Below are 18,921 nucleotides of genomic sequence, written 5' to 3'. Positions count from 1 at the left end.
TGTACTCTGCATATAAGTTAAATAAGCAGGGTGACAATATACAGCCTTGACGTACTCCTTTTCCTATTTGGAACCAGTCTGTTGTTCCATGTCCAGTTCTAACTGTTGCTTCCTGATCTGCATACAGGTTTATCAAGAGACAGGTCAGATGGTCTGGTATTCCCATCTCTTTCAGAATTTTCCACAGTTTATTGTGATCCACACAGTCAAAGGCTTTGGCATAGTCAATAAAGCAGAAATAGATGTTTTTCTGGAACTCTCTTGCTTTTTCGATGATCCAGCGGATATTGGCAATTTGATCTCTGGTTCCTCTGCCTTTTCTAAAACCAGCTTGAACATCTGGAAGTTCACAGTTCACGTATTGCTGAAGCCTGGCTTGGAGAATTTTGAGCATTACTTTGCTAGCATGTGAGATGAGTGCAATTGTGCGGTAGTTTGAGCACTCTTTGGCATTGCCTTTCTTTGGGATTGGAATGAAAACTGACCTTTTCCAGTCCTGTGGCCACTGCTGAGTTTTCCAAATTTGCTGGCATATCGAGTGCAGCACTTTCACAGCATCATCTTTCAGGATTTGAAATAACTCAACTGGAATTCCATCACCTCCACTAGCTTTGTTCGTAGTGATGCTTTCTAAGGCCCACTTGACTTCACATTCCAGGATGTCTGGCTCTAGGTGAGTGATCACACCATCGTGATTACCTGGGTCGTGAAGATCTTTTTTGTACAGTTCTTCTGTGTATTCTTGCTACCTCTTCTTAATATCTTCTGCTTCTGTTAGGTCCATACCATTTCTGTCCTTTATCGAGCCTATCTTTGCGTGAAATGTTCCTTTGGTATCTCTAATTTTCTTGAAGAGGTCTCTAGTCTTTCCCAATCTGTTGTTTTCCTCTATTTGTTTGCACTGATCGCTGAGGAAGGCTTTCTTATCTCTCCTTGCTATTCTTTGGAACTCTGCATTCAGATGAGAATATCTTTCCTTTTCTCCTTTGCTTTTCACTTCTCTTCTCTTCCCAGCTATCTGTAAGGCCTCCTCAGACAGCCATTTTGCTTTTTTGCATTTCTTTTCCATGGGGATTTTCTTGATCCCTGTCTCCTGTACAATGTCACGAACCTCTGTCCATAGTTCATCAGGCACTCTGTCTATCAGGTCTAGTCCCTTAAATCTATTTGTCACTTCCACTGTATACTCATAAGGGATTTGATCTAGGTCATACCAGAATGGTCTAGTGGTTTTCCCTACTTTCTTCAATTTAAGTCTGAATTTGGCAATAAGCAGTTCATGATCTGAGCCACAGTCTGCTCCCGGTCTTGTTTTTGCTGACTGTATAGAGCTTCTCCATCTTTGGCTGCAAAGAATATAATCAATCTGATTTCGGTGTTGACCATCTGGTGATGTCCACGTGTAGAGTCTTCTCTTGTGTTGTTGGAATAGGGTGTTTGCTATTACCAATGCGTTCTCGTGGCAAAACTGTATCAGCCTTTGCCCTGCTTCATTCTGTACTCCAAGGCCAAACTTGCCTGTTACCCCGGGTGTTTCTTGACTTCCTACTTTTGCATTCCAGTCCCCTATAATGAAAAGGACATGTTTTTTGGGTGTTAGTTCTAGAAGGTCTTGTAGGTCTTCATAGAACCGTTCAACTTCAGCTTCTTCGGCGTTACTGGTCGGGGCATAGACTTGGATTACCGTGATATTGAATGGTTTGCCTTGGAAATGAACAGAGATCATTCTATCGTTTTTGAGATTGCATCCAAGTACTGCATTTTGGACTCTTTTGTTGACCATGATGGCTACTCCATTTCTTCTAAGGGATTCTTGCCCACAGTAGTAGATATAATGGTCATCTGAGTTAAATTCACCCATTCCAGTCCATCTTAGTTCGCTGATTCCTAGAATGTCAACGTTCACTCTTGCCATCTCCTGTTTGACCACTTCCAGTTTGCCTTGATTCATGGACCTAACATTCCAGGTTCCTATGCAATATTGCTCTTTACAACATCGGACTTTGCGTCTATCACCAGTCACATCCACAGTTGGGGATCGTTTTTGCTTTGGCTCCATCCCATCATTCTTTCTGGAGTTATTTCTCCACTGATCTTCATTAGCATATTGGGCACCTTATGTGAGTTAGGTCTATTCATATTTACCAAATTAAAATTAAAAGGGAATATTTTTAAACATAAGAGTACACAAGTACACATTCCATTAGCTACCAGAATGAAGACGCTCATCACATGTCATGGAACCTCTAAAACTACTGTGCACTCACAAGAGCATGAAAGTGCAAGCGGCAACTAATATGTAAGTATTGTTATGGAAATAACAGTCTCTCTGAAAGCATCCTAAGGACCCCCAGAGATCACTGGACCTCACTTTGAGATTTGCCACTCTAGGGTATGGCCATGTGGCAGATATCACAATTGAAAGAGAGGATACAGGACTGAAAAACGAAGAAACAAGAGGGACAATTTATGTGACAATCACAAGAATTATGCTAGAAGTAGGGCTGGAACAAGTGATAGTAAGCCAGGAGTTAATATGGTCAAAGACCACAGAAAGTGACTGTAACAAGGAGGAACCATGGTTTTGTGTGGGCTCATGGCATGATCCTCAAAATTCAGGATTTTTAGAAAGGAGGGAGGAATAGTCTGGAAGAAGCAAGGAAGGACAAAGAGGACCTTCTGCTCCTCCTCCAGGAGTGTGTGGGAGAAAGCTGCCACCAACTGAGAGGGCACAGAGGAAGCTACGACTATATCATCTTCTGTTCAAAAGGAGCAGTTTTCAGACAGTCCTGGGTGTTCATTGGAAGGACTGACGTTGAAGCTGAAACTCCAATACTTTGGCCACCTCATGAGAAGAGTTGACTCATTGGAAAAGACCCTGATGCTGGGAAGGATTGGGGGCAGGAAGAGAAGGGGACGACAGAGGATGAGATGGTTGGATGGCATCACTGACTCGATGGACATGGGTTTGGGTAGACTCTGGGAGTTGGTGATGGACAGGGAGGCCTGGCGTGCTGCGGTTCATGGGGTCACAAAGAGTCGGACACGAATGAGCAACTGAATTGAACTGAACTGAAAGATGGAATTCATAGGAACATTACCTAAACCACTGATTAATCTTCTGTGCCTGCCTGCTATGGACTGAATGTCTGTGACTCCTCCCCATGCCCAACCCTGCCAATTCATATGCTGAAACCCCTTACCCACAGTGTGACTGTAGCTGGAGACAGGGCACCCAAGGGAGTCATTAACATTAAACGAGATCATTAGAGTGGGGCCCCGATCCAACAGGATTAGTGTCCTTAAAGGAAGAAACGGTAGAGAACTCTCTCCACCCCAACCCCCTGGCCCTATTCACACTTGAAGGGAAGGCCATATGAGCACACACAGTGAGGATGCAGACACTGGCGACACTAGAGAAGAGCTCTCACCAGAAACCGACCAAGCTGACACCATGATAAGGACTTCTTGCCTCCAGAACTAAGTAAATGCATTTCTGTGTTTTAAGCCTCCCAGCCTGTGGGGTTTTGTTATGGCAGCTCAAACAGACTAATACACTGCCCTCCTTCCTTTTTTGTTGACAGTATGAGCAAAAGAGGCTGAGACAGTAAGGATTTTGAGTAAATGCAGTCACTGAAGGCAGAGCCCAGATCACACTTGATAATTTTACATGACTGTTGGTGAAAAAACTTGGACTGCTTTTTCGAGGCAGGGTAAAGACAGACAGAGAAATAGACAGGGACAGAGATATATCTCAGCATTCAAATTCACTAAAAAGCCAGATGAGGTGCTTTCCCACTTCTTAGAAAATGCGGCACTACAGGTGTCTGATTCCAATCTGCCAAATTTTCATTCTCTCAACTAAAATTATGGGGGAGGGGAGTGAAATAGTTACCAAGAGACCAAATTTATATTCCCTTGTTCAAGGTTCTCATTTAATGAATATATGTCCTGCACAATACAGAAAATTATATATTTAAAAAGGAACACTTGAATTCATCTGAAAATCTAATTTTAAATGCCACTGTCTTTTAATCAACAAACCTGACCCTTGAGAAGAGGGCAAGGTAGATAGCCTTATGATGATCAAAGTTCAGGACATTAGTGCACACATCCCAGTCTTTTTCAATGGAACTTCTGAATATTGGGAACAAGAGAAATCCTAGCCAACAGAAGGGTATCAAGGAGAACTATTCACAAGTTATATTCAGAATACACAAACAAATAAATATCTACCACATTATTATCTGAATGTTTACCTACATTAATTTCTATTCTTTTGCTGTTATTTTTAATATACTAAGGTGAAAGCTACATTTATTAACCTTTTCTCAAATGATGAACTGTACCTAGAAGAAGATATAAATTCTAATAGTTCATGCTGTCAAGCTACCAAATTTTCATATTGTCTGCTATATTTAACAACTGTGAAATGAACACTTTACCAGTAAAACATATGTATTTATTAATTCTAACATTAATTCATATAAAAAGTCTTGACTATACCTAGTGATCTTTTCTAAAGATCTTTATTCAAACTACAAAGTAAATCTTTAAAATACATCAATATTTAACAGAAAATGCACATTGCAATTTCACGGCCAGCCATGAGAAGAAATATGTCAGTTCTCAGTTTCACATGTTTGGTGATGAAATACAAAGGGCAGATTTCTAATAAAACTATTAGGTGAGAAAAGTTTGTGTACAATGTAGGCTGAGAGAAGGTATTGGTCAAAATTACTTGCCAGCTTCAAGCTAAGTTATCTCTGGGTTGTTAGACAGTTCTTCTTTATATGTTTAGATATTGACATCAGAAGGTGTCAAGAATACCTGACATTCAGATCTCAGGGACAGGTGCCCACCTAATTATGGCCTACTGGACTCTCCCCTCTAACCTATTATTCACCTCTCTTACTCCCATCCCTTCCAGTTTTAAGCTTTCAAGTCATTTAAGTCACTCCAGATATCTGGAGCTGCAGAGAAAGAAGAAAAGAGAGGGGAGGGACAAAAGGTCAGATGGAAGTACTCACCCTCCTGCAAGGATTCAAGACTCGTGACAAGTACAAGAGGAGAGAAAATCTGATGTCTGTTTAGCTTTGAGGACATTAGTGAATATTCTGACCAATGACCCTCATTGCTAGCATGAAGGTCCCTTACTGGGCACAGGCAGAACTCAAGGTGGCATTGGGACAATACAGTATATATGCAGAAGGTGCCATAACACAAGTAAGGATGATGGTACCTCCCAAGATTCCTCACACTCCATAAAGTGTCAGGGGAAACTGCTCTGTTCTCTGACTCCCAGGAGGGATACAGAAATGTTGACAGGACTGCAACCCAGGTTGGGTTTTGACAGAGAGGTCACAAGTTATAAGGCTCTTACAACCAGACTCAAGGGCAAGGTCCAGGAAGCCCAAATGAGCCGCCAGAAAGACATTCAAAGGCCAAATGGGAACAATCTCACTTCAGTGGATACCAGGACACAAGGCCCAGTCATCAAGCATGCCAACTCCAGGGCAGTGGACGCAGTGAGTGTCACACAATGAATAAAATGCCCTTCACCCAGGGCCATGAGGATACTAAGCTTTCCTGTTCATTTAAACGCCATCTTGGAATGAGAAAGGAGAAACCCTTTAGAAATGAAACAATGAAAAAGCCTTTAAACTAAGACTAATGTGCTCTTAATGGACAAAGTCAGGTGTTTTCCAACTTCAGTAGGAATGAGATCTTGAAGGTAAAGTGAAAGCAGCTACAGAAAATAAATTACATTTCATTTATTAGTAGTAAGTACATTTTCACACGCACATACGTCTACCTTTCAGAATTCTGCTTCCCAACCCCAGCTGCTGCTGCTGCTAAGTCGCTTCAGTAGTGTCCGACTCTGTGTGACCCCATAGACGGTAGCCCATCAGGCTCCCCCGTCCCTGGGATTCTTCAGGCAAGAACACTGGAGTGGGTTGCCATTTCCTTTTCCAATGCATGAAAGTGAAAAGTGAAGTGAAGTCTCTCAGTCCTGTCCGACTCTTTGTGACCCCATGGACTGCAGCCTACCAGGCTCCTCCGTCCATGGGATTTTCCAGGCAAGAGTACTGAAGTGGGGTGCCATTGCCTTCTCCGCCAACCCCAGCTACATAAACATATTCTAAAACAGCACTATTCAAAGTAAACCAGTACTAAACCAGTACTGTCCACACAACCACTGTAGACAGTGCCAGTCAGGAAACTGCTTATTACCCGTCTACGGTTAGATGCATAGTAAAATGAAGGTAGGTGCTTAGAAACTTCTGCAGCAATTTGGCATTGCTCCGACATCTAGGCCTGTGATGAATGGGCTCATCTTATTGAACAGGACGCAGTGTAGACAGACTCAGGTAGAGAGTTTCATATGATGCAATCACTCTAGGTCCACAAAGACTGGGGGAAAACCAGCCCTTCACCATGAGCAGTCAGAGGGACTAATGTCAGTTCAGTTGAGTTCAGTCACTCAGTCATGTCCGACTCTTTGTGACCCCATGAACCGCAGCACGCTAGGCCTCCCTGTCCATCACCAACTCCCGGAGTTTATCCAAACTCATGTCCACTGAGTCGGTGATGCCATCCAACCATCTCATCCTCTGTTGTCCCCTTCTCCTCCTGCCCTCAATCTTTCCCAGCATCAGGGTCTTTTCAAATGAGTCAGCTCTTCACATCAGGTGACCAAAGTATTGGAGTTTCAGCTTCAACATCAGTCCTTCCAATGAACACCCAGGACTGATCGCCTTTAGGATGGACTGGTTGGATCTCCTGGCAGTCCAAGGGACTCTCAAGAGTCTTCTCCAACACCACAGTTCAAAAGCATCAATTCTTCAGTGCTCGCTTTCTTTATAGTCCAACTCTCACATCCATACATGACCACTGGAAAAACCATTGCCTTGACTAGATGGACCTTTGCTGGCAGAGTAATGTCTCTGCTTTTTAATATGCTGTCTAGGTTGGTCATAACTTTCCTTCCAAGGAGTAAGCATCTTTTAATTTCATGGCTGTAATCACCATCAGCAGTGATTTTGGAGCCCAAAAAAATAAAGTCTGCCACTGTTTCCACTGTTTTCCCATCTATTTGCCATGAAGCGATGGGACCGGATCACTGTTTCCACTGTTTTCCCATCTATTTGCCATGAAGCGATGGGACCGGATGCCATGATCTTTGTTTTCTGAATGTTGAGCTTTAAGCCAACTTTCTCACTCTCCTCTTTCACTTTCATCAAGAGGCTCTTTAGTTCTTCTTCATTTTCTGTCATAAGGGTGGTATCATTTGCATATCTGAGGTTATTGATATTTCTCTGGCAATCTTGATTCCAGCTTGTGTTTCTTCCAGCCCAGCGTTTCTCATGATGTACTCTGCACACAAGTTAAATAAGCAGGGTGACAATATACAAGGAGCCTTGACATACTCCTTTTCCTATTTGGGACCAGTCTGTTGTTCCATGTCCAGTTCTAAATGTTGCTTTCTGACATGCATACAGGTTTCTCAAGAGGCAGGTCAGGTGGTCTGGTATGCCCATCTCTTTCAGAATTTTCCACAGTTTATGGTGATCCACACAGCCAAAGGCTTTGGCATAGTCAGTAAAGCAGAAATAGATGTTTCTCTGGAACTCTGTTGCTTTTTCGATGATCCAGCAGATGTTGGCAATTTGATCTTTGGTTCCTCTGCCTTTTCTAAACCAGCTTAAACATCTGGAAGTTCACGGTTCATGTATTGCTGAAGCCTGGCTTGCAGAATTTTGAGCATTACTTTACTACCATGTGAGAGGAGCGCAACTGTAGATCAGCCTAATACTATCACCAGCTGCATTTCCAATACTGGGGCTTGCATTTTGGACCACAATGGTGCAAAAGAGACCAATGAGAACAGAGGACTTCACAAGAAAATGATGTGCTCATGCCCAAGAAAGACCAGATGACATCAGACTATTAAGACCAATGTTCCATGGGAGTTTAACTAGAGAATAAGTGATGATACTATTTTCCATAGCAGCAAGTACCACACTCATACCACCAGAAGGAATTTTGTTCCAGGCAAATAATATCCAATGGCATGAAATAAATGTTCATTTCAAAGACTGATTTTTTTCAGTAGATTTGTTTATATTTCATTTGTAAAATCTGTTTGGGTTTTGTGGTTGCATGAGAGTTATAAGCGTCAGGAGTTTACACGTAGTTTTACATTAATACATATTTAAGTAATGTAACAGAAATAAAGTCTGCAGTGGAGATTTTCAAGAATTTTCCCTTCCTTAAAAAGATTCCATGCACAATTTCAATTTGAGGAGTAATGGTGTGTTGGGCACTACGTTAAGGTCAGAAGCCAGGACGGGAGAGCCGCAGAAACTGAATAGGGAGTGGTGGCAAGGTGCAGTCAGCATCTGTACTAGACATTTCCAAGCCCAGCAGGGAAAGAGGCTGCTTGGAAGAACTGTGCAGCCTGTAAGCATGTATTGTAATTTAGTTACAGCATTTGAGTTATTTTGTTATAAATGGGAACCTAAGGGGGGAACTTCATAACACAGTTGAACTTCATTTTGGGAGACTAAGAATTAAGATTTCTTTAATGAAAGTTTCCAGTTTATGAAACAGAACTTAGGCAAAGAATGCCTCCATCCAGAAATGGCCAACTAATAGATGTGATTTAAGAATGTCAGTCTTTCAACAACAACTTCCCTTTGTAATATAACCATGTAGCAATAATGGCTCTGACCCCATAACAACTTATAGGAGGTCAATATGCCAAGAATCATCACTACTTTCAGATAAGAAAATGGAGGTTCAGAAGCGCAGTCTGTGCCTAGACTAAGAGAGGACTCTAATCCACTTTCCTAATTTTGACCCCAGTGTTAGAAGTATTTTTAAACTTGATTTACAGAGAATTTTGTTATTTTTAGAAAATAATAATTTTTTAAAATCTCACTCAGTTCTGTAAGATAAAAACTACCACTTTTCTCTTTTTCGGTTAAAAAAATCATTTTAAATTCCAGATCAGTATTAGGAGATAGTGGGCAGAATAATAATTATTTTTCCTTTAGGATTATACAGTATATGAATTTTACATGATTAGAAGAAAAACTAGTGCATATTAAACTATCATCATGACCCAGCCTGGCACCCAATCACTTTGGTGGGCCTCTATTTTTACATTATTCTACCCGATTAGATTTACATTTTCCACCTCCTTTTACATAACCTGGAAAAGAGGGAGTAAACATGCAACATGTTGTGGAAGGAATACCAAGCTTTGTATCAAGATGCTGGGTCTCAAGCCACAACTGTGAATCTAATCACTACCTCCACCAGAGACCTATGACATCTACATGTCCCTGCATTCACCTGCTCACCAAGTCCTCCTTCTGAGAATCTCTGCATGGTCTGCAACAGGGCAGTAGCCTCCTACTTGATTCCCACCTCTCCAGTCCTCCTTTTCCTAATCTTTCCTCTTTGCTACCTAGGTGACCTTTCTAAGATGCAAATCTGATCCCTTCACTTCTCTGTTGGAAAGCCTTCAATTAATTTTTCATCCCTGGCTGGATACAATCTGAACTCTGCCACCTGGCATACAAAGACCTTCCAAATCTGGCTGTCTCTGGTCTCATCTTCTCCAACTCAGTTTTCCAATCTTGTCATGAAATACATATTCTTATTCTGCAGTCCATATGCATGTTCATGTTCTATACTTCAGCCCCTTAAGAAACCAGTAGTGGTTCTTAGAATATTTCATCTCATAATGCCTTGGAACACACTATGCCCCCTGCCTGAAATATCCTCACACCCCCTCCTAACCTTCTGAACTCTTCCCCTTCCTTCAAGTCCTTTACCACTTCATCTGTGCCACATCCTTTGAGAGCATTCTAAGAAGCTTCACTCTTCCCACCTGCACTCAGCACATTCAACCCCTCTTCTCTGCTCCCCTAGCATTAATCTGTACAGAAGGAGATAGGCTATCATATCCATGACTCTGTAACTATACTTAATAATCCCCTTGACAATGGGAACAATGATTCTTCTCATCCTCAGCATCCATCATGTAAGTCAGATGTCAATAAATGTTTTCTAAATGTATGATATGTGGCCTTGGGCACATTTGCCCCTACATCAGAGTTTCTTCTTTTTCATGAGAGGGTCAGAGTAGAATATATCAAAGACCTTGGCCTCATAAAGCTCTGGCTTTAGCACAGCTTTTCACAAAACTCTGGACTTTCTTTATAAATGGCTTATGAAGTTTTTAAAGAGTAAAAACATATCATTTCATCATCAGGACACCCTGAGATGTCAAGTTTACAGATCTATACCAAGACACCATAAAAAAATAATACTTGATGCCATTACTGAGCCTTGAATTATATACAAGGAACTGACAGAAATTCACCTACTCTTGTTAATTTCATTTACTCCTCCCATGAGGTAGGTGTTACCTGTCTTCATTTTAAAGAAGAGAACACAAGGAACTTTAAGAAGTTAAAAGATCACAGAGCTAGGAGGCACTGAAATGGCTTTAAACTTACTGCTGTTTGACTTCAAATATCTTGTTCCCCACCACTTTCCTGAGTGAGCCGAAGGAATCTATCTAGGACGCTAGCCTTGTCTCCACATTCTACTCAACAACTGATTTGGTGCTTAATGTTTAATCACTGTTGAAAGGAAAGGCAGTAAGAAATTCAATCAGGAACATTTTAATCAGCAGATGTACTTAAAGAACGTTACTTTCCCATGAAACTGACAAAACACCTTTTGGCAACTAACCTGTCTAAACAAGTAGATGTCATGAATACGGAATTTTGTACCAATAGAGTTTTATATTTACATTTAGGACACCTTTGAATTTAAGAAGAAATAAACTTTCCTAAAAGATAAAACATGAACTTAAACTCAGGTTTTACTCTTGTGTTTGAATAGCATTCTCTATTAGATGTGTTACTTTGTATTACTACTCTCCTTGTATTTTGTATTACTAAACTACTACTGTAATTTAACTGAAAATAAACTGATCAATTCCTAAATGCCTTAAACCATCAGCCATCACACAGCATTTAATACAACCATTTTAAAACCCGTGATATTCAAGTCTCAATATCCTTTGCCAAGTTAACTTGATACCTTTTTCTTCATGAAAAACCAAACAGGCTGCAACAGAAGAAAGCATTATCTGAAGTCCCTTTGGCCACTTGGCCTTCTGATACATACCAGACTAAGAGTTCAGATGAATGGCTTTAATTAAATAAAATGCTGGCAAACTAGCAAATGCACGGTGGTTATTAACAATATAGTATTAAGAGTTTCCTAGTTCATCAGTTAGGAAAAGTACCTAATTCCTGTTCATTCTTGCCTTCATGGCAAACGCTCTGAAAAAAAGAAAACTATGTAATATTTCAAGTCCTGAGGGGAAAAGTCATTCATTTACATGAGTTTAAGTTTAATCAAATAATTCCACTTAGAAATATGTTGGCAAGCCAATCCTTATAGTTAGAGTTAGCAAACCTATCTAGCAAAGTCAGTTTGTCAAAAGCCCCAAATATACTTTGGAAGCTTTTCCACAGTATATATAACTATAAAACCCTTCTTGTGAATTCTTAATGAAATATTTGGTGGCAGTTTATTAAAATTCAGTCCAAAAAACCCACAAGACATTATAATGTTAATATAATGCTAATAACTGTATCTTAAGAAATGTAACAATTTCTTTTTCAAATTATCTTCTTTTTAGAAACTGATGTCGTAAGTCTTGGCTTTGCCACTTTAGGCAAATTTTTTCATTCTCTGGGCATCAATTTCTCCCAATTCCAGAGGAAGTTATAATACCTACCTTACTGGCATATAGTAAGGACTATACCAAATAACGCTCATGAAATGTCAAACACAGTGCTCAATACACGGCAGACTCTCTGTACATTTTGATTTCTTCTCTTTTCCCCATGCCACTCCCCAGTCAAAAATCAAATTTTAAATTGGACTTTTTTATTAAGCGGCTTATGTGGGGTAGGGTCACCAGATCTCCTTGTGATATGGAAAGTGAAACAAACCAAAGATGTAATAAAGGCACACTACGTAAGCCCCCTGTGCCTTCACATAGATATTTTATAGAAACTAATTCTTTATGTCCAAAATGACCCAAATACTCTCATCTCACAAGACAGAAGCAAAACCCCAGACACAATCATTCCTACAAATGTTCAAAGAGAAGTTCTCAGGTTCACTTGTAGACCTTCAAAATTTAAGAGAAGCACAGAAAGGCAAGGGGGAAAGGAGCTATACAAACTGCATGCATTTTCCCCTGGAGAATGTTGTACACACACACACGCGCGCGCGCGCACACACACACACACACGCACACACACTAACCAAATCTGCACAAATCAGAAGGGAAGCTACAAGGCAAAAGAAAGGATCATTAATTACTGAGGCACCTATTCCTTTACAGTGAGATTTTCCTTCACAACTATATTCTTATTACAAATGATCAGCTAATAAGTAGATTAAAACAAAGAATAAATTACTTAATTTAATTTGATTGGAAGGAATATTCAATAGAACAGGTTTCAGAATCATTTCTCCTCTCCTAAAACATTTACTCAAAGTGTATTAGGTGGTTTCTTAAAGGATTGGGTTTATCAGCTCAGGCAGAAAATCGGGGGGGAGGACAGAGAAATGTGTCCTGAATTTTAATAATACATGGGTGAATTTTTACCATACATGGGTGAATCTTAACATGTCATTTTGGAAGTGACTGCATTTACTGCAACAACCCATATGTTACAGTTTCTCTGCTCAGCACTGCATGCAGTAGCAATAGTTCACTCAGTATCATCTTGACAGAGGCATTCAAGATGAACCCAAGTTATGAATGGTGTGTCGGGATGGCTTGAAATTAAAGAGATTGGCCAAACCTCTCTCTGTATGTGACAATACCAAGAAGCAGTTTTTGAGATATTGAATAGTTCAATATCTTTGAATTGAGATTAGCATTATTTTCAAGAATAATGCTAAAAAACACATGTTCAAGTATGTGCTCCTTAAAGAAGCCAGCAGCCTGTATTAATTTGCACTAAGTTTCAGAAAGAGATTTAGCTAAATAAAATCTACGGGAAAAAATGTTATGCTAGAGTAGTCTCCATAATGGATTTTAGAGTGTTTAAATGTAAATTGGAGTTGGGGGCCGAGGAAATGAGGAAAGAACAATGGTTCTATGATCATAACCAATCTTAGAATTTAAACATTCTGGACATCGACTTTTTAGTCAATGTTATTCTCAGACAAAATTTAAAATGTATTTGTTTCCTCCACGCTCATTATTTTCCTAAGCAACCTGATAGTTTAATATTTCTGTTTATATTTGACAAGAACCTAATTCAACACTGTTTGAATCACTTAAAGAGAAAAAAGCTAAATACAATCTGATTTCAAATTCAAATAGAAAACTGCTCATTATTTTACAATAAAATTCTTCCAAAAGGATATGATCATCTCAAGCAACGTCCTCTGACATTTGCATTAGAAATCATGTAGGTAGCTCAGTTCGTTCAAATACACACACACTCACACTCCCATGCACACACACACAACTGAAACACAAACATCAGGTGGGAGATTTTAAAAGAAACAAAACACACATATTTGTACATTTCCAATGAAGCAGGACCTCAAAAAGAAATGCCACAACCAAACCAAAACAATACTAATTAGAAACGCATCACATAATACAAAAAAGAAATAAGAAACATTTCAAGTGAAAAAAGACACCAAGTAACAAATGGTCCCTGTTTTCTCCTACTGGGGAAGATAAGACAGAATATCCAGTCTGACTTCCATTGTTATGCTCTGGAGGAAATTCAGTCTGATCTCCACCAAGCAGAGGAGGTGATCATCTTTCAAAGTTACCATGTATTTCTAAAAGACATACAAGTACATTTTGTCACAATCCAAAAATCTACCCATTTCAGCATTCTGATAAACCTTGCTGGCAGCACTGCAATGGTTTTTTAGCAAACGGATAGATTTAACACCAAGTGCCCTGACTTTTAGTTCATAGCCCAGGCATTCCATGCCTGACAGAAGGCTTTCATTAATGCTTTTAGCTGGTTATAATTTGTTGGTACTACTATCTGCACCTTTTAAGATAGGATCCACGAAGGGGAAAAGCAGAGGTGTTTCTAAAGCAGGGGTGGCTTTTTGAGTGGATGAACATTAAGTTCGGTCACCAGAATGTGTGCTGGAAAGTGAATGCATCTCTAATCTCGAATAAGGAAGTGGTTAAAAAGGGATGAATTCCCTGAGTCATTAAACAGGATATAAACCAAAGACAGGTTGTGCCACCTAGAGAAAAACTGAAAAGCGTACATTCGTTCTTCAGTAATAGGCATTATTTCCAAAGCCTGAAACTTTTGGCATGACCAATAACCAAACCACCCCCCATATCCACTCAACACTCAGCTGACTTCAGCTCCACTGACCACTCTGCCTTCTCCACTCACCAGATCGCAACTCCCACCGGCTCTCCCCGCCCACCCACCCAAGCAGCTTCATTTAACCTCAACACTGACGGCTGCGCAGCCCTTGCGGACCCAGCATCCTGAAACCCTTCCAATCCTAAAGCATTTTCCTCGAAGCAGGACAGGCCAGGGTGAGAGGAGCCGAGGAATAAAGCCTGTGGACCATGCCAGCCATCCTCCCGCTGGATGCTAACACAGCCGCGGCGCACACCCCTCCAGCCCCCGGGGGCTAGAGGAAATTCTGGTGCACTCGGTACACCATATCCAGGTTACCGAGCTGAACTCCCCAGCCGACCTCCGCACAATCCAAACACTGTGAAATGACCTCAACAGAACCAAGCCTTGAAGGTGGCCAAAGGCCTTCAACTTTCCTCCGCCGCAAGCCACTTAAAAGCAACGTGCCCAGTACACTTGTCAGGCTGAAGTACAAAAGGTCTCCAGGCCACCTGGCACGGAGAGCCGCTTTTTACGAAGAAAATAGACAGCAATTATGAAAAGCCCGCAGTCCTGCGGTATGAACTTGACAGGGGGGACTGAGCTGGGGCATAACTCTCATCTCCGAGGCATCACTCCAGCCCCGGACCCTCAGCCTCGGGGGGCAGCTTTCCCCTCTCGCTCTTCCCCTGCGGAGACCTGCGGCAGCGCCCTCTTTCCGCCCCCACGCTCTTCTTCCTCTCCTTGCTGAATTTCCCAGCAACTTTGGGCTTGGCAGTACCATCAAAGCCCAGCCATAGGCCGGGACACCGCCGAGGCGGTCACGGCAGCGAGGAGGAAAGTTTGAGAAGTCACTTCAAGCACCGCAGGACCGCCCCCTCCCTCCTCAGCACCCAGCCCACAGACGGCCGCCCGGGGCTCCACGTGCGAGCGGGCCCAGGAGAAGCTCTCCAGGTCCCCCCAAGTCCTCTCCAGAAAAAAAAAATCTTTGCACAACCGAAAAGTTCCCTGTTGCAGCACCTCTTTCTTCCCTCTTACCCCCACCCCAGCCACTCCACATCTCCCCCCCCCCTTAAAAAATCTATAGAGTTCGCAAGCCGCCGCCCGGACTCGCCCGCGGCCCACGAGGGCGCGGCGCCCCTCCCCCGTCCTCCGCGGACAGTGGGGAGGGAGCCCGGGGAGAGGGAGGCACCGGGGCGGCCCCCGGCCCAGACCCCCTCCCCGGCCCTCCTGGCCCGATCGCCCCGCTCACCTCTCTCCTGCTCTTCCGCCTGCAAGCAGATGGGGATATTCTTCTTCCACCCCGGCATGGTGTCTGCTCCCAGCGCTCGCTCTCCGGCTCGCTCCTCCTCGCCCGCTCGCTCTCCGTCTCCGGGGTCGGCCGAGCCACCCCGCGCCTCCCCGCTCGCCCTCTCGGGCTGGCCGCGGCGCTCTCGGGACTGTTCAGCGAGGCTGGGGCGCCGAGGCGGCTCCCGGGCGCATTGAGGCGGCGCCGCGCGCCCCGCGCTCGCCGCAAACTCGCCGGCGGCTCCGGGTGGCGGGGGCCGGGCCGGGCCGGGCAGAAGGGGCTGCAGCCGCTGTGGCCGCGGTGTGGCCGGGAGGCCGGGCCGGGCCAGGGGCGGAGGCGCGTGCAGGCCGAGAGCGGGGACTGCAGAGCCTCCGGGAGGTGGGCGCGGGCGGCGGGAGTGGGCTCGCGTTGCCGCCTCTGTCCCCTCCTCCTCCTCCTTCTTCCCCTTCCTTGTCTCTCCGCCGCCAGCAGGTGGGATTCGGAGCAGCCGCCGCCGTCGCCGCCGCCGCTGCACAAAGCTCCGCGGGCGGCAGGACTGAGGCTGCAGGCTCCCCGGGCGCCTGGCGGCGGAGCCTCCCCCGAGACGCGCGCGAGGCGAGCGGGCACGGAGGGGGCGCGCGCGCTCACACCCTCCGCGCCCCGGGCGGCCGGCCTGCCAGGTACCGAGCTGGCGCCCAGCCGCGGCTGCCAAGCCCCCGCCGCTCTTCCTCCCAAAACCCAAACCGGCGGCTCCACCGGCTCGGGCGACGACCTCGCTGAAGTAGGGGGCAGTGTCTCTCCCTCTAGTCCCTCCTCCCGCCGCTCTCCCCCAGCCTGTGCTGTCGCCCCCTCCCCCAAGTTGAGACTTTTCAGCTACAGATTCGCTAACTTAGCCCTCGACTAAGAGAAATCGCAACTTTCGGATGGTCAGCGCCGGGCCCGAAATACATTTTCTGCTGGGGTGGGAAGGGTGTGAATAGAGAACCTCTTTTGTTTTAAATGTAGCCGGGAGATTTAATCTCAGTCTTTAAGTATCAGAAGAATTTTATGAACAGGTTTTATGATTAGTTTCTTCCCCTTGTCATAGGCTCATAGAATATCCGTGCAAGAATGAATTAGGGGGGAGGGGGCAGCTTTACGGTAGAGCCTGGAAGATTCCGCCCAGACTTGGGGGTTGCTGGCTTGTGATTTCAAAAGGATAGTGCTAGGAGGGGCTTCTGACAGTCTTTCTGATGCCACTTGGCAACAGTCTGGCCTGCAGGGTTAGGACATCCATCTGCCCCGAGGCTGGGGTTCTGGCTAGATAACACCTAAGTCTTCACCTCCTGAGTGTCTGATGGGGACTGAAGAATTTGGAGGCCCTGAGGCTGTAACTACTGGTTTGTAGTTGTCAGAGACCAACCACTGCACTGCTGGGACTCCTTCTGCCGTGCAGTTTATTTTGGCCTCTGAAGGAACTGCAGTTTGTCCTCCCAAATTGAGGACGTTGGCTCTCGACAGACTTCCTCTCTCTCTCCTCAGAGACATAATAATATAGCCAGAGGAAGGTAATAACCACAAAAGACAGAAAGATAGAATCTTTTTTCCCCTGCCGCTGCATAAGCAGTCTTATCAAGCTGGGATGTTTGCTCCTGCTGCTGCCCCTTGGCTGGGTGGCTCTGTCATTACAGAACTGCCAAGCTGCCAAAGACAAGTGGCTGTCACTCTTAAACAAAGGAGAGGCCCAGGCCCAGGCACCTCAATGAGTAATGGAATTGAAGGGCTAAAGAAGTCAAACCATCCCTGGGGTTATCAGTAGAAATCCTGTCTGAGCTGCTCAAATCTTCCTTCCAGACTCTCTCAGAAGTAAAATCCGGAAAATCAATATGAATGTCGCACCTGTCACCCTTAAATGACTGACTCTCCATCCTGAAATTAACAAGACTCCTTGGGTAGTTTCCTCTTGTCCTACTCTTGCTTCAAGATGGAGTCTCAGCAGTCTTATGTGAAGAACAGCATTTGTCATGGATTTTCCCAAAGAGACAATGGAGAAGGAAATGGCAACGCACTCCACTATGCTTGCCTGAAAAATCCAGTGGACAGAGGAGCCTGGTGGGCGATAGTCCATGGTGTCACAAAGAGTGGGACATGACTTAGCAACTAAACAACAGCAAAAGGGAAAGCCCTAGCCAGAACTGCAAGTCTGTACACAGGCAAAGACTAGGTTTTGACGACATAGAAATGACTACAGCATTGGCATGCTTGCTTTTTGCTTTAATTGCATGTTATATAGCTTTTTATATGTATGTGGTTGCTCTAACAAGCATAATTCCAGAAGACATACTCATTAAGGTAGGAACTAAACCATACTCTTATATTGCAATCAGTGGTGTGGTTATCCCGCCAAGATGAGTGGTAGATTACAGTTGCTAGGGAGTTCCAGCTCACAACTGTTAATAGTATTTTAATTGAGGTAGACAAAATTCTTACTATGTGTTAGACTCTGAGCTAAAAGCTAGAGATATAAGAGGAAATTGATGTTTAGTAATGGAAGATCAAATTCATACATTTTCCTGTGTTTTAGGGGTCAGATATTACTTCACAGATTATACAACTGCGACTGGCAAAGAAGCTCTTAAGAATGGATTCATATCTTCCCCAACCTCAAAGTACTTATTGTCTCAACTCATATTCAACGATATCCAGTGCCTTGTATCATCTTTGTATGTACATCTAAGTCATCAATTGGGCTCTAAGCTCTGCAGGGGGAAATAGGGCTTTTCTCTTTGCATCTCCAGAGCCAGTGATGGTAGTGTCTCAGTCAATGATGGTAGATGATGATGGCATTTAACCTCACTTGGGCTACCCTCAGCATATTATCTAAGGAAAATAGGCCTTGACACTATGAAATCATTTGGTAATTTCAAACCAAAAAAAAAACAACAAACTAAATCATTTAAGACTTGAGGCTGATATATTTGGTTCCATTGCCCAAAGCCATGTCATATTCAAAGCATTATATTTAAAAACCTACTCCAAGGAAGTTGCAGTGCTATTGGGACCTTTATGGAAAAGATATCTACCAACTAGTAGGACATAAGATATATTATTTTTCTCCTTTTCTAAATTTGAAAATCAGACTTCAACTACAACTTTGGATTGGCCATAAAGTTCATTTGGATTTTTCTGTATGATACCGGAGAAAAACATGAACTAACCTTTTGGCCA

At 43.5% G+C, this 18,921-nt stretch overlaps 1 protein-coding gene across 1 annotated transcript in view; it reads right to left on the bottom strand.

The window, feature by feature from the left end:
- Positions 1-16,243, bottom strand: part of GRIP1 (glutamate receptor interacting protein 1) — a 755,429-nt gene extending 739,186 nt beyond the window's left edge. Inside the window, exon 1 of the mRNA XM_081589879.1 lies at positions 15,700-16,243. Within this exon, the coding sequence (XP_081446005.1) occupies positions 15,700-15,757 (58 nt within the window). The 5' untranslated portion in view covers positions 15,758-16,243. The remainder of the gene's footprint in view (positions 1-15,699) is intronic.
- Between the last annotated feature and the right edge of the window lie 2,678 nt (positions 16,244-18,921).

The sequence above is a fragment of the Giraffa tippelskirchi genome, chromosome 4 (assembly GCF_054371585.1).
Source record: "Giraffa tippelskirchi isolate mGirTip1 chromosome 4, T2T-mGirTip1v1.2.pri, whole genome shotgun sequence".
NCBI classification, from domain to species: domain Eukaryota; kingdom Metazoa; phylum Chordata; class Mammalia; order Artiodactyla; family Giraffidae; genus Giraffa; species Giraffa tippelskirchi.
Note: the sequence above shows the minus strand (reverse complement) of the source record. Positions and strands in the feature narration are given on the sequence as shown.